We start from the raw sequence: 18799 nt of genomic DNA, 5'->3' as shown, positions 1-18799 counted from the left end.
CTCCTATACTTTTGTACACAGCAAGTGAGGGGAAAAAGCTGAAATCCAAACCAAAAAAAGCTGAAATCAGCTAAAAAGCTGAGATTTCACACCCCTGTATAATTCAGCCCTATCTTAAAAGAGTACAGCGCCCTCTGTTGATATGGATTGCCGCCGGCAAACCTTTAGTAAACGTTAGTTTGCCGGCGTTACCTCCGGCAAAATATCCACTACCAATAATGAACGCCCATTCTTAAGATTGCGTGGGAAATTACTTGCGCAGTTTATGAATTTTGCGCAATCTTAACAAAGACTGCATGACATTATAATATTATGTTAAATTAAGGCAGTGTATATTTTGCCGGAGACAGCAAACCTTTAGTAAATGTTAGTTTGCCGGATATGCACTGAACATGCGCAGTTACTGTTTTTTTTTACTTGAACATTTTCCGGTGACAAATTTTAGTCTGGCTCCATGCCAATATTATCGTTGTAACCTCGTATTCACAAGATGGGATTCAGACCACTTTATAATTTCGGACTTTATTTCCCTTTTAAAAAAAATCCTCCAGAGCCACAAATCGGAAAAAGAAAATGTAATACTCTGCAATAAAATGTTTGAGACATGTTGAAATAATAAAAGAAGAGTATTCTTATTTATTTGGGGATGGGAAAAAAAACACTTTAAAATGTGGCGGGGATCGGGATCGAACCCGAGTCATCCCGCTTACTAGAGCTTTTTTTGCATAACCACGGAACTACACCAAACGTGCTTCACAACTTTTGGTGGGAATTTAATACATCTTATAATTCAGCCCTATCTTAAAAGAGTACAGCGCCCTCTGTTGATATGGATTGCCGCCGGCAAACCTTTAGTAAACGTTAGTTTGCCGTCATTACCTCCGGCAAAATATCCACTATTGAATAATATTGTTAACAATAACAGGGTTAATCATGTTAATAAAGCTCACTTGTGAAACGTATATTTCTCCCTTTTGATCATCTACTGCAGCGCTGTAAACTGGCCCGGTGAAAACTGATGGGAAACCTGGCCACCAAGGGTCTAGTTTATACATTGGGATTTTCCCTTTGGACAGACAAAATGATGAAATAAGGAGAAGAATCGGCAAAAGTCGTCCCGCTCCCATTTTCTCCAAAATTGTGTTGTTATGGGTGATCACCTGACCGGTCAGGTGACTTGTATTTGAGCGAAGAAACATGAGGGCGCTCGAGCACATGTGCGCAATATGGATACACCACACGAGCCAAGTCCACGTGCATGCAGTGCGTAGTGTGTGATGATACTTCGAGGTCTGAAACTTTTGATCTGCAGAAGTGATATTTTGCATGTTTTGAGGGTCCCCGGAGTTGCCAGGAGAATTAAGAGAACAATGAGTGTGAAAGTGTTGGACGGAGGACTGGGAAGTGAGCTTCAATACACGGGTCTTGTCAGCATTGTATGTTAAGTAACTGTAGTGTGTGTGGCCGTGGGTGCCATATGTACGGTGGCCCTCAACTGTCACGGCAAAAGCAAAAGCGCCACGGCCAGCGCAAAGGCGCCGCGGCCAGCGCAACGGCGCCGCGGCCAGCGCAACGGCGCCGCGGCCAGCGCAACGGCGCCGCGGCCAGCGCAACGGCGCCGCGGCCAGCGCAACGGCGCCGCGGCCAGCGCAACGGCGCCGCGGCCAGCGCAACGGCGCCGCGGCCAGCGCAACGGCGCGTCGGCCAGCGCAACGGCGCCGCGGCCAGCGCAACGGCGCCGCGGCCAGCGCAACAGCGCGTCGGCCAGCGCAACAGCGCCGCGGCCAGCGCAACAGCACCGCGGCAAAAGAAAAAGCGCCGCGGCAAAAGAAAAAGCGCCGCGGCAAAACAAAAAGCGCCGCGGCAAAACAAAAAGCGCCGCGGCAAAAGAAAGTGCCACGGCAAAAGAAAAAGCGCCACAGCTAAACAAAAAGCGCCGCGGCAAAAGAAAAAGCGCCGTGGCAAAACAAAAAGCGCCGCGGCAAGCGCAAAAGCGCCACGGCGAAAGCAAAAGCGCCACGGGTTTATTGGGAAGGGGCGTAATCATACATGCCGCTACTACATCAAAAAATAAAATGGGAAGGAGAATGGCCGCCACCAGAAATTTTTTATTAAGCACAGAATTTAATTCTTTGAGAAGTAATTTTATGGCTGAGAAAATAGCAAGGCCAAGGAAAACCGGTCAGGAAATATATCGTCGATATTAATTTGTTGTACTTTGTAGGATAATTATTATTCCAAGAGAGTTGCTGCCGTGAATCAGAGTTTATAAAGGAGTGGGACTCACTATCGGCACCATCAGGGCCGTTCCTCATTTCTTTACATTTCGTGGGATGCAAACAGTTAGGGAGGACGGGAGGCTCTGTGAGCTGATGCATTTTTTTGAAGAGTTATTTTCCTTCCGACTAGCATGCAGAGAAGAGTTCCGTTAATTTGAGACTTAGTTCACCCATGGGCGTCGCGAGGGGGGCAAGGGGGCGCTCCCCCCCCCCCCCCCCCCCCCCCCCCCGGAATAGCACACAAAAAAGGAAGGGAAAAAAAAGAGAAAAAAAAAGAAAAAGAGGCGCGAAGTCATAGTGGTGTAAATTGAATGAGTTGGGGGGGGGGGGGCAAAATGTCCCTGCCCCCGTCTAAAACTGAGAAATCGAGAATTTGTTTAGAAATACAAGAATTTTTGGGGAAAAATATGTTTTGCCCCCTCTAGAAAAAATCCTGGCGACGCCCATGAGTTCACCGGTGTGTATACCAGTGTAGGCACACAATTGAGCTGCCCAGAGTTTGGATATAGTTAGAATAAGAAAGAAAGAAATTACCTTAGAACCTAGAACTCATTGGCCCACCCACCCCCGGCTCAAGAAACTAACAAGCCGAACAAGACCTCATGATGCTTAGCGATAGCGATGATGAGTTGCCCTGTGGACAGTCTTTCACATCATCGCAGAATCAGCCTGCAGGGCAGAAAGAGGGCTTGTTTCCGGCATCAAATAGTTCCGTATTCACTCGAAACAAAGCAAACGGCTCTTTTCAGAGCCACCAAATCGTCAATAGAAGAGCTTAGAACTGCATGTGCATCTGAACGATAACACTTCTCCTTTGTTTAGTGTCTCTCCCTTACCCCCCCCCCCTTTTTAAGTTAATTTATTTCTTTCTTATTCTATATCCAAAGTCTTCGCCTGTGTTACGTTCCTTACATGAAATCCACGACCTAACCTCCTCTGTCGAAAGCGTTGCAACTGTCTAATAGAACGATCCATTTCTCGATTTGTGAGTTATCTTCAACTCAGTCGTGTTTATTGGGAAGGGGCATAATCATATATGCCGCCACTACATCTAAAATTAAATGGAAAGGAGTATGGCCGCCACCATGAATTGAGAAGTGATTTTATGGCTGAGAAAATAGCAAGGAAAGAGTTTTGAAATTCCCACCCTCTGGGAATTTCTAACCTAATGGGCCCGCGGGCGAGTTACGTGTTGACAAGCCTTACCCACCCACTGCCGCAGCCCTGCAGGAGAGCCTTAATCGACTTCCTAGATGTGTATGACATACTGAAAAAGAAAAAAAAAACTTAACTCATACACTCTGGGCAGCTCACTTGCATGCCTACACTGGTATACACACCTGTGAAAAAAGGCTCAAATTAACGGAACTCTTCTCTGCATGCTAGCCGGAAGGGAAAAAAATGTCTTCAAAAATGCATCAGCTCACAGAGCCTCCCGTCCTCGTAATTGTTTGCATCCCACGAAATGTAAAGAAATGAGGAACGGCCCTGATGGTGCTGATATAGCGAGTCCTACTTTCCCTCTCCTTTATAAACTCTGATTCACGGCAGGAACTCTCTTGGAATCATCCTACAACAAATTAATATCGACGATTTATCAGTCCCTGAACGTTGCTTCACTGACCGGTTTTCCTTGCTATTTTCTCAGCCATAAAATCACTTTTCAAAGAATTAAATTCTGTGCTTTATAAGAATTCCTGGTGGCGGCCATTCTCCTTCCCATTTTATTTTTTGATGTAGTAGCGGCATGTATGATTACGCCCCTTCCCAATAAACCCGTGGCGCTTTTGCTTTCGCCGTGGCGCTTTTGCGCTTGCCGTGGCGCTTTTGCGCTTGCCGCGGCGCTTTTTGTTTTGCCGTGGCGCTTTTGCGCTTGCCGCGGCGCTTTTTGTTTAGCCGCGGCGCTTTTTCTTTTGCCGCGGCGCTTTTTGTTTTGCCGTGGCGCTTTTGCGCTTGCCGTGGCGCTGTTGCGCTTGCCGTGGTGCTGTTGCGCTTGCCGCGGCGCTTTTGCTTTTGCCGTGACAGTTGTGGGCCACCGAACATACATGTATGCCGGTAGCCTTGCCCTTGGTCAAAGCTCTCGTCGTTTGTTCGTTCGTATGTATATGTGGCAATCGGCCGGTGTAAATAAAAGTTACGCTGGCGGCATATATCCTCGGTAGCAAGCAGGAAAAGGTTCGTGAGTAGAGCGAGTAATGAATATGCATGACTATGACGTCACTAGAAGCTCATGAGTAATAATATATCACGGTACGTGTATAGATGCACTCTATGTACTGCATGCATCGTGTTCATCGTTTACGGCCAGCACAGAGTTCAGTTAGGACAAAAACGAGCAAAACCCCTGTTCAGTGGTTTATAAGGGGCGGGGGTCGGGGGCCGGGGGGGGGGGGGGAGCCCAGACCAACAGTGAGCGTCAAAGACTCGGGAAACCGAATAGGGGTGTTGGGACGGTGTGAGACCATCCTCCCCCCGAAAGAAATAAAATTAAACTGTGCATGTACTGTCGCCCCACTTAATGTTTGTATTCGCATTTAGCGGAGTCCTCTTTCTACTGTCGCGCCACCACCCTCTAGTGTCACCCCACTTACCGATGATCATCACATTTAACAAGTCCTCTTTCTACTGCCGGGCCGCCACCCTCTACTGTCGCCCCACTTACTGATGATCATCGCATTTAACAAGTCCTCTTTCTACTGTCGTGCCGCCACCCACTAGCGTCGCCCCACTTAATTACCGATGATCATTTTTTTTTCGTGCGAGTGTGACGACACGAATATGGCTGTGATGAGGTCATGTATGCATATTCATTACCCGCTCTACTCTGGAACCTTTTTATGCTACCTATATCCTTGCGCGCTATGCAGTGCATGTAAAAATACATCGCAAACAGCGACCTCATGCGGCCACTATTTTATGCAAATCAATTGGACCCGATCGAGATCGAGCCTTGGTTCAATCGTCCATATTATTGGGTTTTGGGCCATTGGGGTGGTGCATAGCCTAAGCTGACCTTAAATGTCGTTTTCTTATTGGTTGATCGTTGCGTGGAAACTTGAATAGCTGTAAAACACAGCACTGTACATAATACATACACACACGTTGTGTCTCTGCACACGGCACCAATGCACCACAGAGCTATATAAAATTACTACTAGAACGCTAATTGATGATTCCTCATTCTAGCACGTGGAGACGCTTTGAAGCCGCTCTGGGCACAGACATTTGAATTTATGTGCTTGTTTTTAGAACACGATCAAAATAGATGGATTTAATTTTAAAAGTGTACTCTTAATGCAATGCGCAAGTAGAAGATACACAATCAACTTGCATGTGTCTGACGGTTCAAAAAACGTCACGGTGAAAAGCATCTGCAGCAGACGCGCACACGTTGCGCTGTTTGCGTAGAGCAAAATGAAACGCTCATTTGCTGATCGTGCGTTTTGGGCGTATTGGTTTAGGGCGTATATGCCGCCGATTGATTACCGCGTACGGACGGGGGGAAAAAATGAGAGCCTTAATTGACCAAGGCTAGGGTGCAGGGTGGTGATGACTAGTGACCATACATACATGCCATACCAGAAACACTGAGTATGGGCTCTTGTCGAGCAGAGCCCCAGGGAAAGATCCCCATATCTGGCCATCACTACTTTTTCCCTTCAGTGACCTATCAGCTATCAGAAAGTGATAACATGTCCTAAAAAGTAAAATTTAGCTGGGAAACTATTGAAGTATTTACTAAGAAAACAGAAATTTCCAGACCAATCTCAAACGGTTTGTGCACCTTTGGGTCAGATGAGATATGGGAAGGCTTTCCAAGCCCCATATAGTTCTAGGGGAATGACCAGGACAGGTGACACACAGACACAGTACAGGATAGCTTGACATTTCCAGCTTTCTTCTAAGCTCATGATCTGGGGAGATTCGCCAGTGGCAGTAAAGCTGGAATTACTGACCATAGGGGCCTACTTAGAATGCGGATGTCACCATGGTCAGGTTATGGTCACGTTTTTTGGGCCGATATTTTCCATTTCCGTCATGTCTATTAATTTACAAGCAAATGCCCACGTATCGCTATCACAGCCTAGAATTTTGGTGATTGTGTAGTGTAGGGCCCCTGTTTAGTTTCAATAAAATAAGAGTCGAGGTGTTTTTTTTTTATTACTCGACAGCCTTTCGACACCACGAACGTTGCATACACACTTGATGTAATCGCATGCATGCAGTAACCTTATTTCATGGGGTGGCTACCATTTTGCTAATAAGAAAAGGTTGAGCCATGTACCCACAAAATAACATAACTGCAATCAGGGTGATCGAGTCATCAAGTGTGTGCAACATGCACAGTGACTGAATGTTTGGCTGAATTTACCCCCTTTTTGGTCATATTCTCAGGAAGATGAACTCTGGAGTGCTCGGCGTCTAATAACTGGTCCAGATGTGATCAAGGCAGTACATAAGAGGTAACAAAAAAACAGTCACCTTTATCCTGAATTGGCAATTATTGACTTTTTTATAGACTCGGGACAGTGACCTAACGATTATGCTGGATATCATAAGTATGTGCTATTGCTTTTTTTGCCTTGTAAGATTCAGCATATTCATGTCCATGTACATTGCCTGGAAGCCATCTGTGTCTATGTAGAGGGCACTGTTCAAACATGTACCCCTAGTCCCTGCAGTACACTCTATTTGTACATGAAATGGGTGATGGACAATCGATACCCAGTTGGAGCTGTTGTCTGGTGAAAAATATTGGAAGAAAGGATCAATGCTTTCACTATAATGTTGTGTACATCAAACTTGTGCTCATTGATTGCAATGAACACTGATTGAGTAAGCACGCACAAGGCAGTTACAGTTCCTGGGCGCCTGAAGGACGAGCCGGCAAGACCATGTGCTCTCTAGACCCTACAACCCACCTCATGGTAGACACAGGCCAGGACGTCAGCGAGCATCCTATCTTCAATACGTTGAGAAGCTGCTGGAACAACCAAATGGTCTGATCACCCCTGCTAGACTGTTGACCTCACAAGTGAGAAGACAAGCTGGAGGTGGCTTACAGTCGCTTGTGCTGCAGCTGACCAAAGATGATGATGATGATGATGAAATAATATTGTTGATATTACTTTGGATACAAATATATACACATTAGCATCTTCTGCCAGAAAAAAAACCTTGTGGTGGAGGGACACAATTGTAAAAAAAAAAAGGTAGCCGATTTCTGAAAAGGATATGTAAAACATGTGGACCTGTTCAAATTTTCGGGATGTGTATGTACCCGTGAATGTCACCAGAGGGAAATTTTGGGGATATAACACCCCATTAATTGTCGTTGTTGGCTTTTTCACAATTTGCGAAAAAGCCTTTCTTTTTGTTCTGATTTTTTTGGGGGGGGGGGGTGGTTCTTCTTTTTGTGCAAAAAATCCCATAGACTTTGTGCACGATTTTAGTACACGCCACTTTTGGCATTGAACTTTGTCATACATCATTCAAATTTAGCATATGCTTTGTCCTTATGGCGTCGTCATGATTACGTCAGAGTGACGTCATGATTACGTCATCAGGAGTCATGTGACGTCATCACAAACGTGCATATTTTGAAGTCCTATATCTGCAGAACAGTAAGTCTGATTGGGATGAAAATTGGTATGTGGGTAGACCGAGATGTGTTATAGATTAAAAATGAGGTGACGTCATGATGACGTCATTACGCGATTTTATATGAATATTTTAATTTTTGGACCTTTTAGCCATACCTCACTAACGCAACATGCAAAATTCCAAATTGTTTTTGTATTTGGTTTGTTAGGTAATAGGTATTTGCATAAAATTTTGAAAAATGTGTGACGTCATCATGACATCGTCAAAAATGCGATTTTTCAAAACACATATAAGAAAAGGTCCAATCGTCATGAAACTTGGTGGGTAGGTAGATAATGGTACTAGTTTGCAAAGTCTGAAGTGACATCACGATGATGTCATCGGTTGATGTTTTATGATTTTTTTTTAATAATTAGGGCCTATAATTTTATTCTGCTTCCAAAATTGCACACTTCCTTTCATCGGATTGACTGTAAACTTGGTTCAAACCAAGACCACAATGACAAAATGTGCATTGAGGAGGGTTTTCAAGATGACGTCATCGCAGGTCATGTGATAAAGCTTTATTTTTGGAATTATTCTAAGCATTGTGAACAGCCTTTTAACTATATTAAACACTCTCAAAAGTGACTGCAAAGGACAAACATTGCATAAACATTTACAAAATGCGAAAAAGCCCTGTGTTCTGTTTTCAAACAGACATCTAATTTGCAAAATCCTCCAGTTCGCAAAATTGTGTGTCCGTTTACAAAAGTACAGGGATGAAAAGCGAAACCTATTTCCAACAGTGTCCATAATTATGCGCATGGATCAGCGCACCCTGTAGTAAGATGGTGTCCAGCCCCCTTCCCCCACCACCCTTTCTGTGATTTTACGGAGGCACGTGACTGGAAGAAAAATCCTGTATACCTTTTAATGAGATGTATACATGTACAGTCGAGTCTCGTTAATACAAACTCGTTAGGACCTAGCCAAATTGTTTGTTATATCAGAATTTTGTATTAAGAGGAACATCAGTCCCATTCATTGTGCACATAAATGCACAGTCGGGACCAAGGTTTTATGTTTGTTGTAACCAGAATTTTGTATTAACAGAGTTTGTACTAACGAGAGTCGACTGTACATGAATAAAGCCGGCCTCAGGTCGACACACAATTTGCTTGCACCGTGACGGAACCATTGGCATCAAGCAGAAAAGTAGTGCTCAGGTCACAAAACTGAGAAATCATGTGATTCTCGTGGAACAAGCGGCATGTCGACACAAAATAATCGCAACCATGCTCATGTCTACCACGATGGGACGACGGTGCCACGACATAGATAGTCATGTGACAGATTGGTTACACAACTGTGATTGATTCCCGCCTATTGGGAGCACATCACAGAAGTTAAAATTGTTCTACTCTTGTGACTGTTGATTATTGAGCGCTGACTGATACCGGTCGTCTTAATATCGTCGCAGTTACACTCAGGTATCACAAAATTAATCGGCGACTAGTTTGTTCCCGACGGTCGTAGCTCAGGCAGAGCTTGATCCTGAAAAGTCAGTCGCTGACTGATCTGTGTCATTGCAAGGGAGCGTCTCAAAAGTCGGAGCGTTCCTGTTTTTGTATGGAATGTTTCTTTAAGTTTTAGGAACACTGCGCTTTCCTATCATGCCCATCAGGTATCAGGAACACGCTGTGTTTCCAACATGTTCCCAACTGGAACAGGCCATTCCCGAGAAAGCATTAACGCACATAGACCGATGTTCCCATGCCGGACCACCTGACATTCCTGGGCTAGCTGTTCCCAGTAGGAACAAGGCATGTTTCTAATTGGAACAGGTGATGTTCCCTGGTGTAACTTTCCAAGCGTTCCGACTTTTGAGATGCTCCTTAAAGGGCTGCACTTTCAGTATTCATTATGTGTATTGATTTCAACTTTTCTTTTCTTTTTAAAGTTTCCTTGAGAGTGGATCAGACATCATTATTACTGCTACATATCAGGTAATATCCTAATCTAGATCTCATGCAGTTGCACTTATAATAACACTCAGAAGTATCACAGAATACAGGAGCCAACTTTTGTCTCCTAAGCTCTCAAAAAAGCACTTAGTATACTATGCATTACAATTAACATAATATCAGTTGATAAGTGTAATTTAGACTCGAGACCTAAACTCATGTCATACATACATGTGGACCTCTGAAATTATGTTTAGCAAATTGCCTAGTAAAAAAGTAATAGTGTGTATGTGGATAGTGAGATGGGTTGAACCCACATCAGTGGTCATTACGACAACAATGCCCAGGCCGTTCGCCCAGATGCTGTGAGAGTGAGCTTTTTTGAGGCTAAGTGTAATAAATATTTTGGCTATGCATATCGTCGCGTCAGTGCAACAAGGTCCATTCCGCAACAAAGTCGTACGTATCTCACATGAATACGCTCCGTGCAACAAGGTCGTATCTTGACGTCCATTGGCTGTGTGTGTACATCCGGGTTATTTTAAGTGAGATACCCCCTTTTTGACATTCCGAAACTCGTGTTTCACGTATGACCCATTTAAGGAGATACGACCTTGTTTCACGGACACGTCGATATTGAATCTCATCATTTTGACTTCAATGCTTGTACATTTTGTATTTTGATGTACTATATCTAGGCAAGTATTCAGGGCTTCATTGAATCTGTTGGCTTGTCGAGAGAGGGCGCTCTTGAATTGTTTGCAGTTGCAACCAGAGTGGCTGTAGAAGCCGTGGAAGAGTTCTGGGCTGAAAACAAAGACAAAGACCCAGGTAGGTAAGAATGAAGCAACATAGCAAATATCTAACTGTCCATTTCCATTTCACAAAAGTCATCTTATCTTCCGAAGCATCTCAGGACTTGTGCTGTGACCTCGTGGTTAAGGGCATGGATTCGTGGTCTGCAGGTAAAGCTGCAGGTTGTGGGTTCAAGTCCAGTCTGGGGTTATGGTGATGTGTCGTTAGCTTAGGCAAGGCATTTTGTCACGCATTGCTTTTCTCCACCCAGGAGTACATTGTAAATGGGTACCTGCGAAGGTACGGGCCATATGCGCTGATATTGAGCTGCTACACTAGTGCTCTTGTGGCCTGATGAACAGGGGTAATGATTAGTAAGATTTGAGGCTTTGCATGGTGGAGATACTAATAAATGAAAGGTTTGCAGAAACACCATGTGCGAATAATTTTCTCAACTAAGAGAATGGTTCTGAAAAAAAATTATGTATAAACTTGACGTTCCAGTCAGTGTGCTCTGACCGTCTGACAATTTTCTCCTGAAGACGGTCAGAGCATACTGACCGAAATGTCCAGTTTATACCTCTAGTTCCTTTCAGAACTATTCTCTTAGTTGAGAAATTATTCGCACATGGTGTTTCCGCAAACCTTTCATTTATTAGGGGTAATAATTGTAAAGCACTTTGACATCTTTGGTGTAAGGCGCTATATAAGCACCATATTATTATTGAGACCAGAACCCTGCTCTAAGATGGACCCTAGCTTAGATGCATCCTAAGATCAATTGCACTAAATACATCTTGAGCCAGATTCATCCAAATTGCCAGTTTGGCGGCTGTATCATGTTTGTTATTATCCCTTGACGAAACAGAGTGTTTGTGCAAAATGTGCAAAAATTCTCTGCTAATTAAATTTCCCACACACATGACTAAACAACTCGCTCCTCATTTTGTCACTCTGTTTCAAGAACCGGGAGTATTTTATTTGAACAAGTTGATCATAGGTGTAGACCTAAAAGGGTAGGCCTACTATATTTTGCATAAAGTCAGAAGTTGGTTAGAAGTTTAACGGCATTGCTAAAGAACTCAGGATGCATGGAACATGCATTTAAGCTTCTTAAATCAATAATGGGACGAATGATGAGTTAACAGGGGTTACCCCTCCCAAAGACGCATCTTAGAATTGTCCATGAAATCGGCCCCTGCTCATTAAATTCTTACTGTTACAGTCAAGGGCAGTCACAAATTCAGGGCATGCCAGGTACCTCAAGGGTGGGTTAAGTCATATTTTCGTGCGACTGACAATTTATGAGGTGTGCCACTTTTCGTCAGTTAAATACATGTATGACCTGCCATAGCATAATGAGGAATAACCACCACCTTTGACATTTCGGGTATAAATGTACATCATATTAAAGCGCAAATCCTTGGCTTTCCAATGATACCAAATGTATTTCTGTAGCTTAACCCTAAAAGGGCCGGGGGGGCAGCCTTTTTCCGCAATAGCCTTTAAAAAAAAATTTCCACGACCCGAGGTGTAATGACTTTTTAGCCTCGAGCCTTGCACATCTTTTGACACCAAAAATATAAAAATCGGACCAGGGGTTGTTGCGCAGCGAAAAATTTTCTGGCGCTACGCGCCGTGAAAACTGAATTTTCCCATATAAGTCGTGTACACAGACCAGGATTATCATTCGTATATGAATAATTAATTAATCATAATTCCAAAACCTTTTGACCAATAGTCATGAAATTTCTTGGGTATGTTCATGAAGAGTTGCTCTATGCATGTACCGAGTTTCAAAATTGTTCGTCAATTGATGGCCGAGATCTTACGGGGGTTAATTTATTCCAAAGATATGACACAGGAACTTCAATGGTGTCTTGCCAAGTTTTTCTATCCTCATTTCGAGAAAAAGCGGCTTTGAAAAAAGACACGCATTGCGCCGCCAACGTCAGTGAAGAACTTTTTTTTTCCTTCAGTTTTCCACTTTTGTGTGTATTGTTTCCCAACAAAAATGTATAGTGTGAATCTTGGATACCTTGGCCACTCCAAAATACCAAACAATCAATATCGATTTTGACATGATTTTTCTAGTATGTATCATACTTTAGGCGTCGATTACTAAAACAAGGTTTTGGGTGACATTCCTTATTTTGCCTCAGTAGGTCACATATTGGTAAAAAATGTTGCTAAGTAGTGTTAAATGCATACAAAAATGTATGCATTTAAATGTACACTACATTTAAATGTGTACCATGTAAAGCAGCCAGCCCCCCCCCCCCCCCCCCCCCCCCCCCCCCCCCCCCCCCCCCCCCCCCCCCCGTAAAAATTGATTGCTACATACCAGCAATGATGTCATGATGACGTCCTCTCTTTCAGGGAGACAGAAACCAATCGTAGCTGGTTCCCTGGGCCCGTACGGTGCCAGTCAGCATGACAGCTCTGAATACAGCGGTGTTTACGCAGATACGAAAACAAAAGAGGTATGTATTTGTATGCTTTGCACATCATCATGGCAACACAACTTTCAAAATGCGTGATCGGACTAGTGAAATAAGGCAACCTAACGCACACAAGCTTCTGTTCAGTTGATCTAGAATGGCTATCCACTGCAAGTCTTTTCATGCATCTGGGGTACACAATCTGGTGTGCTGATTTTTCCTGATGAAATCAGTAGATATTCTTGTACGTTACTGTCACAGGCTCAGTGTTCCACTGGGCTGGACTTTCCAGTAACTGATCACAAAACTGCATGGCTCCTGTAGTACTCATTGCCATTCACTTCGTATCAAAGGCATTCCATTCCATGCAAGATCACTAGTGTTATTTTGTATTACTAGGCGCTCCATTGATAAGGTCACTAAAAAGGTCAAATAAATCATGCTTGCATTGCACCACCAGTTGTCTAGCTCGAATAGTCCAACAAAACCTTGAAGTCATTCATTTTGAAATATTACAGTTCCCTGAGCATTTCAGCCAGCAGGGGGGAGGAGAAATGGGTCAGAAATACTGAAACATTTCCCAAGCCCCTAGTGTTCACAGTTCCTTGTTCTTGTTTATTTCTCCTTTTTTTAAAATCTTTATAAATGGCTACAACTGAATTACAATTGTTCAACTTGGTCGTCAGGAACTGAAAGAATGGCACAGGCCACACCTGGAGGCCATGGTGAAATCTGGGTTGGACCTGATTGCCATGGAAACCATTCCATGTCAAGTAGAGGCAGAGGCTCTCGTGGAACTACTCAAGGACTTTCCTGAGACCAAGGCATGGCTCAGTTACTCAGTCAAGGTCAGTGCTTCTGTTTGTTTCCACTGGTTCATGTATTAAAGCTAGAGTCCATCATTTGCAGCCATCCGAAAAGTAACTGGCGTAATTATTGTTGAAAAACATACTTGGTTGAAAGATAGTAAGGGGACTAAACTCCCTGTGAAATTGTTCTTTTTGGCACGCTGTCATATTGAAGTAATCAACGAAAGAAGGCCTTTCCTACGGTGTGTCTTGAGATGCACTGTAGGAAATTTAAATTAGTAGTTCGTTTTGTTATTCGGCGAAGCGCGCGCAAGCATTGGCATGACACATACGCGCGCGGTTGCAATGATTCGTGACATCGCGTATAGCTGCAATTCAAAACAATTCAAAACATGATTCAGCAACTTTTGATTTGAAATTGAGATCCCAGAATGCTGTTTTTATCGGAATACACAACTGCAGCTGAGCTGAAACTTCATCAGGTTAGTTGTTCAGTATCCTTCATTAGATTTTGAACACTTTTGTTGCTTCAAACGAACAAAATGCACAAATTACAAATGATGGACTATATCTTTAAAGGTAGAGTATATTATTTGTGCAACAGAAGTGCTCAAAGTTTAAACAACTGACAGCATGCTAAAAAGAATAATTTAACAGGGACTTCAGTTTTTAGCCTTTCAACAATAATTTTGTCAGTTAGTGTGTGGATAGCTGCAAATGATCTACTCTACCTTTAACCCATTAGCACCTGTAATACATATTTATAAATACTTTATACAATTTACCCATTCCTATTTGGTGAGTGCCTATAATGTGGGTGGTTTTGAACCGCTATTCATAAATACCTCAGACAGTTTAGCTATTCCTATTGGTCGAGAGCCCGTCACGTGGCCGGTCTTAAACGGATGATAAAGACATGGCTAGCTGATCTTAAACACTTTTCCAGTGTCACAACAAAATGTGGACTCCTAAAAATCCAGTGCCTCTTACCGTTTCATTGGTTGAACGTTCACAATCCTCACGTAGGCATGCGCAACACTACATGCGAGTCAGAATTTTATAGTTCTAAATTCAAAACGCAATGCCCCAGGTGCGTTCTGCGTGACATCGCGCAGAACATGCTACGCGGGCATCAATCTCCATAAAAGGGTTGTTTACATCTTAATCGCCAGCTGAATACTCCATTATTTTGCTAGAGGGATGTTTCATAAAGCATGAAGTGAACTTGTTGAACAAAATCGGGATTTTGTGAACAAATTATTTGATTTTTTTACGGATAAGGTATTTATGAATGGGAATAAATATGTGCTCGGTCGGTATTTATCACTCTGTTTAATAGTCTGGGTGCTGATAATAACCCTCGCCTCCGGCTCGGGTAATTATCAGCTCCGGCTCGGGTAATTATCAGCACCCAGACTCTAAGCGGTATTAAACAGAGTGATAAAAACCTCTCGAGCACACATTTATTCCCTTAGTAAAAAAACGCCTGGACCTGACTTGGGACCTGACTTGGGACCCGACTTGGGACCTGACTCGGGACCCGACTTGGGACCCGACTTGGGACCTGACTCGGGACCTGACTCGGAACCTGTCTCGGGACCTGACTCGGGACCCGACTCGGGACCTGACTTGGGACCTGACTTGGGACCTGATTTGAGACCTGACTCGGGACCTGACTCCGGACCTGACTTGGGACCTGACTTGGGACCTGACTTGGGACCTGACTCGGGACCCGACTCGGGATCTGACTTGGGACCTGACTTGAGACCTGACTTGGGACCTGACTCGGGACCTGACTCGGGACCTGACTCGGGACCTGACTCGGGACCCGACTCGGGACCTGACTCGGAACCCGACTTGGGACCTGACTTGAGTCTTGACTTTGGACCTGACTAATAGGGACGTGACTAATTGGGACGTGACTAATTGGGACATGACTAATTGACATGACTTATGACATGACTTATGACAAGACTTCTTACCTGGCTTGTGACCTGACTTGTCATGACTTGGGGCAACTCATTTTATTGGTTGTAGGATGACAAGCACATTTGGTACGGTGAGACTTTTGCTGACGGCGTCAAGGCAGTCGTTGATTCTGATCAGATCATCGCCGTAGGCTGCAACTGCTGCAATCCAAATAGCGTAACAGCACTCCTTGAGAGTGCCAAGGGTTTCATAGGTGCCAAGCCGTTTGTTGTCTACCCAGATAAGAGGAAGGAATTTCTGGATGGAAGGTATTTAGTGCTTTTTTTTCATGAAGATTTAAGTTGCAATTTTCAAGCACAGCATACCTCCTGACAGATATTTTGTGATCAAGGACTATAAAAATGTTTGCCAAATCTGAAATTGTATATACAAAAAAATTTCCTTGGGTAAAAGACAGTACTGGTGCAAAACCTTGAATATTTCTCAGGACTGGGACTTCAACCTTGTATAGCCATCAATGAAGCCCAAGTCCAGCTGGTTTTTAGATTTGAGATGCATGTAATGAATGCTAAAAATGCAAAAGAAATTGAGTAGTGAATAGTAAAAGATTGTATCCATGTGAACGATTTTATCCATGTCATGAGTCCCTGAGAAAGTTTGTGACTTTTCTCACTTGTTAGACAACAGTGAACCTGCAATGCTATTACTTAATCTATTTTTTCTTACTGCTAGGAAACTTGGGGAGTACAAAGTCCCTGACTTGGAGAGCATGGTGCCCAGATGGATAGAGCTAGGGGCATGTTATGTCGGTGGTTGCTGCGGCTCAAGGCCTGAAGATGTACAGAAAATTGCAGAAGTTGTCAAGAAGTACAATTCTTCATCATAACAGTAGATGGCCAAAGCTTATCATTCTATTAGATTCAGGATTGGAGGCTTCTAGTCACTTAAAAGGTCAAAATGTAGATGCATAAAGACTTGTCTGATGTTTTTACTTAAATTCCAAGACAAAAGGATGTATTCCAATTCTGAGAAGAATTCAAGTTCAGAGATTTGTTTTCTCCAAATGCCCAGTGCAAAGATTTCTACACCATCATACTGGCTTCGTATAGCGAATGGTTGTAGTTTGACAAACATGACAAACGCTGCAATTTGATTAATGTTTGTTATGAAATATTTACAAGTATGTTGCCGAATTTGTTGTGGCTCTGTTGCGACTTTGAATGACTCACTGGTACTAGCAGACGACCTAAGATGGAGTTAACAGAAACAGATCTAGAGGGGGGGGGGGGGGTTCGCAATCCCCTGTTCAGCAACTGACTAATGTTACGATCTGTAAAATGGCGTCAAAATTTGTAGTAAATGGAATACCAAAGTTCCTAAATGTATTCTCAAATTGCTGGGCTCCATGCACCAACAAAAGAGGGCACATTTTAATTGTTTTTTAGAGCTCCTTGGACGGGACACACAGCGTGGGCGTACTGTACTGGTTCGCGCGTAGCTTTCAAATTTTTCTGGGGGAGGGGGTACCGATTTCCCACCCCCACCCCTTATATTTCCTGAGAGCTAGGAAACCTCCCCAGTTTATAAGTTACGCTCACTACATGCTTGTTGTTGGTCATAATGTTTGAGTTGAAAATGTGTTTTTGTGGACAGCGGATCTTCACGTTTTACAATCAGTTCATCAATTATTGATCCTATAAATAAACTCCGTTGTGAAAGACCTGATCAAGTAGAGCTTTATATTCTGGAATAGCTTTTAAAAATATATTGTTTTATACTGTATGTAAATGTATATGGTAAAATGGTAAAATATCGTTTCATGTCTGTGATGTTCAGACCAGATTTGTTTTCGGCAAGTCATGGTGTGAGAAACCAGAATACATGTACATTAGGGGTACTTTAGTATTTTATTGCAAAACAATTGTTACACTGAAAGTTTTGTGTTCATAGATGCTGGAAAAAAATTGTTCTTGCAGTCTGGTTCCCTGCCCCTACTTCAGATGAAACAGCAATTTATAGATCAGCAAACTGTCAGGTCAAGGAACCAGACTAGCCAGCATGCACCCATTCAGGGATGTGTAACCAATTTTTCTGATGGTTGCCATCGTTAGTGAATAGATACAAAAATTCTGCTTTTCTTGAAAATGACAGCAGGTGCCATGATTTCACAGGATGCTTGAGACTATTATTCACATACAGATAATTAAGGCACTTCATGATAATTTGGTAGATGTTGAACATCACCTTTAACCCCTTAAGCACGGGTTATAATGGGGACATTCCTCCACACATAGAGCAAGTGGCCCGCATGACTGCACAGCCTTTGTGTGGTAGCGGGACTGCACAAAAGCAGCAGCTGTGGAACTACCCACTAGCCCTGTGCCACGGCATACCACAGCTGGCAACTGCATTCCAATGAGGATGACCACTTCCCGAGCGCATGGGGTTAAGCTCTAATCAATTCAGATTTGGTTTCGATTTCCATCTAGTATAAACCTCCTACAGACAATGAATAACGCTACATGTATTTACAATATTTATTGTTGGTTTTCTTGCTGTATTTATTACACCCTGTTCAAAATAAAATAGTTAAAACTACACAGCCTTGTAAATGTCTTTTCTGTCAGAGCAAAATTCAAATAATCCACCATAAGTATCACATTCAAGGTGCTACAACACTGTACAAGTAGAAAGTTAATTTTATCTATTATTGGAACTTGTCAGGAAGAAAATTAAAATAAAATAGCTTTTGCCAATTAAATGCATGGTAACACGTTTCTGCGGTATCAGGCTGATGTTGACAGATTTGCTTAAAGGTCGATGGCTTTAGTCATTGCTGGAAATATAGGCATAAACAAAATGGTGTATTTAGAAAAATAAAACATTAAATTTTGGCAATCTTAAAGGGAATGTACAACATTTGCTTTTGCTGCCATTTTCAGAAATAGATGGATTTAGAAGATCAGTATGTTGTAGCAAATATTGTTAAACTGACT

The 18799-nt window shown here is 43.1% G+C and overlaps 1 protein-coding gene across 1 annotated transcript; it reads left to right on the top strand.

Moving 5' to 3' along the window:
• Positions 1–1210: 1210 nt before the first annotated feature.
• On the top strand, positions 1211–18484 carry LOC119723867 (homocysteine S-methyltransferase YbgG-like). Its single transcript, XM_038194748.1, has 8 exons — positions 1211–1436; positions 6675–6742; positions 9826–9871; positions 10528–10660; positions 13004–13107; positions 13752–13913; positions 15912–16111; positions 16536–18484. Exons 1-8 carry the CDS (start codon positions 1278–1280, stop codon positions 16687–16689), a joined length of 1026 nt encoding a protein of 341 aa, XP_038050676.1. The 5' UTR covers positions 1211–1277; the 3' UTR covers positions 16690–18484.
• Positions 18485–18799: the final 315 nt, after the last annotated feature.

The sequence above is a fragment of the Patiria miniata genome, unplaced genomic scaffold (assembly GCF_015706575.1).
Source record: "Patiria miniata isolate m_02_andy unplaced genomic scaffold, ASM1570657v1 HiC_scaffold_17, whole genome shotgun sequence".
Taxonomy (NCBI): Eukaryota; Metazoa; Echinodermata; class Asteroidea; order Valvatida; family Asterinidae; genus Patiria; species Patiria miniata.
The sequence above is the reverse complement of the archived record's forward strand: the minus strand, read 5'-3'. Positions and strand labels throughout refer to the sequence as shown.

What these genes read in the sequence shown, in the direction of transcription:
- LOC119723867 (XM_038194748.1), top strand. Translation starts at nt 1,278, where the DNA reads ATGATACTTCGAGGTCTGAAACTTTTGATCTGCAGAAGTGATATTTTG. An exon ending in TTATTACTGCTACATATCAG is followed by an intron (nt 9,872 to 10,527) that starts GTAATATCCTAA and finishes TACTATATCTAG; the next exon opens with GCAAGTATTCAGGGCTTCAT. An exon ending in GGCTCAGTTACTCAGTCAAG is followed by an intron (nt 13,914 to 15,911) that starts GTCAGTGCTTCT and finishes TATTGGTTGTAG; the next exon opens with GATGACAAGCACATTTGGTA.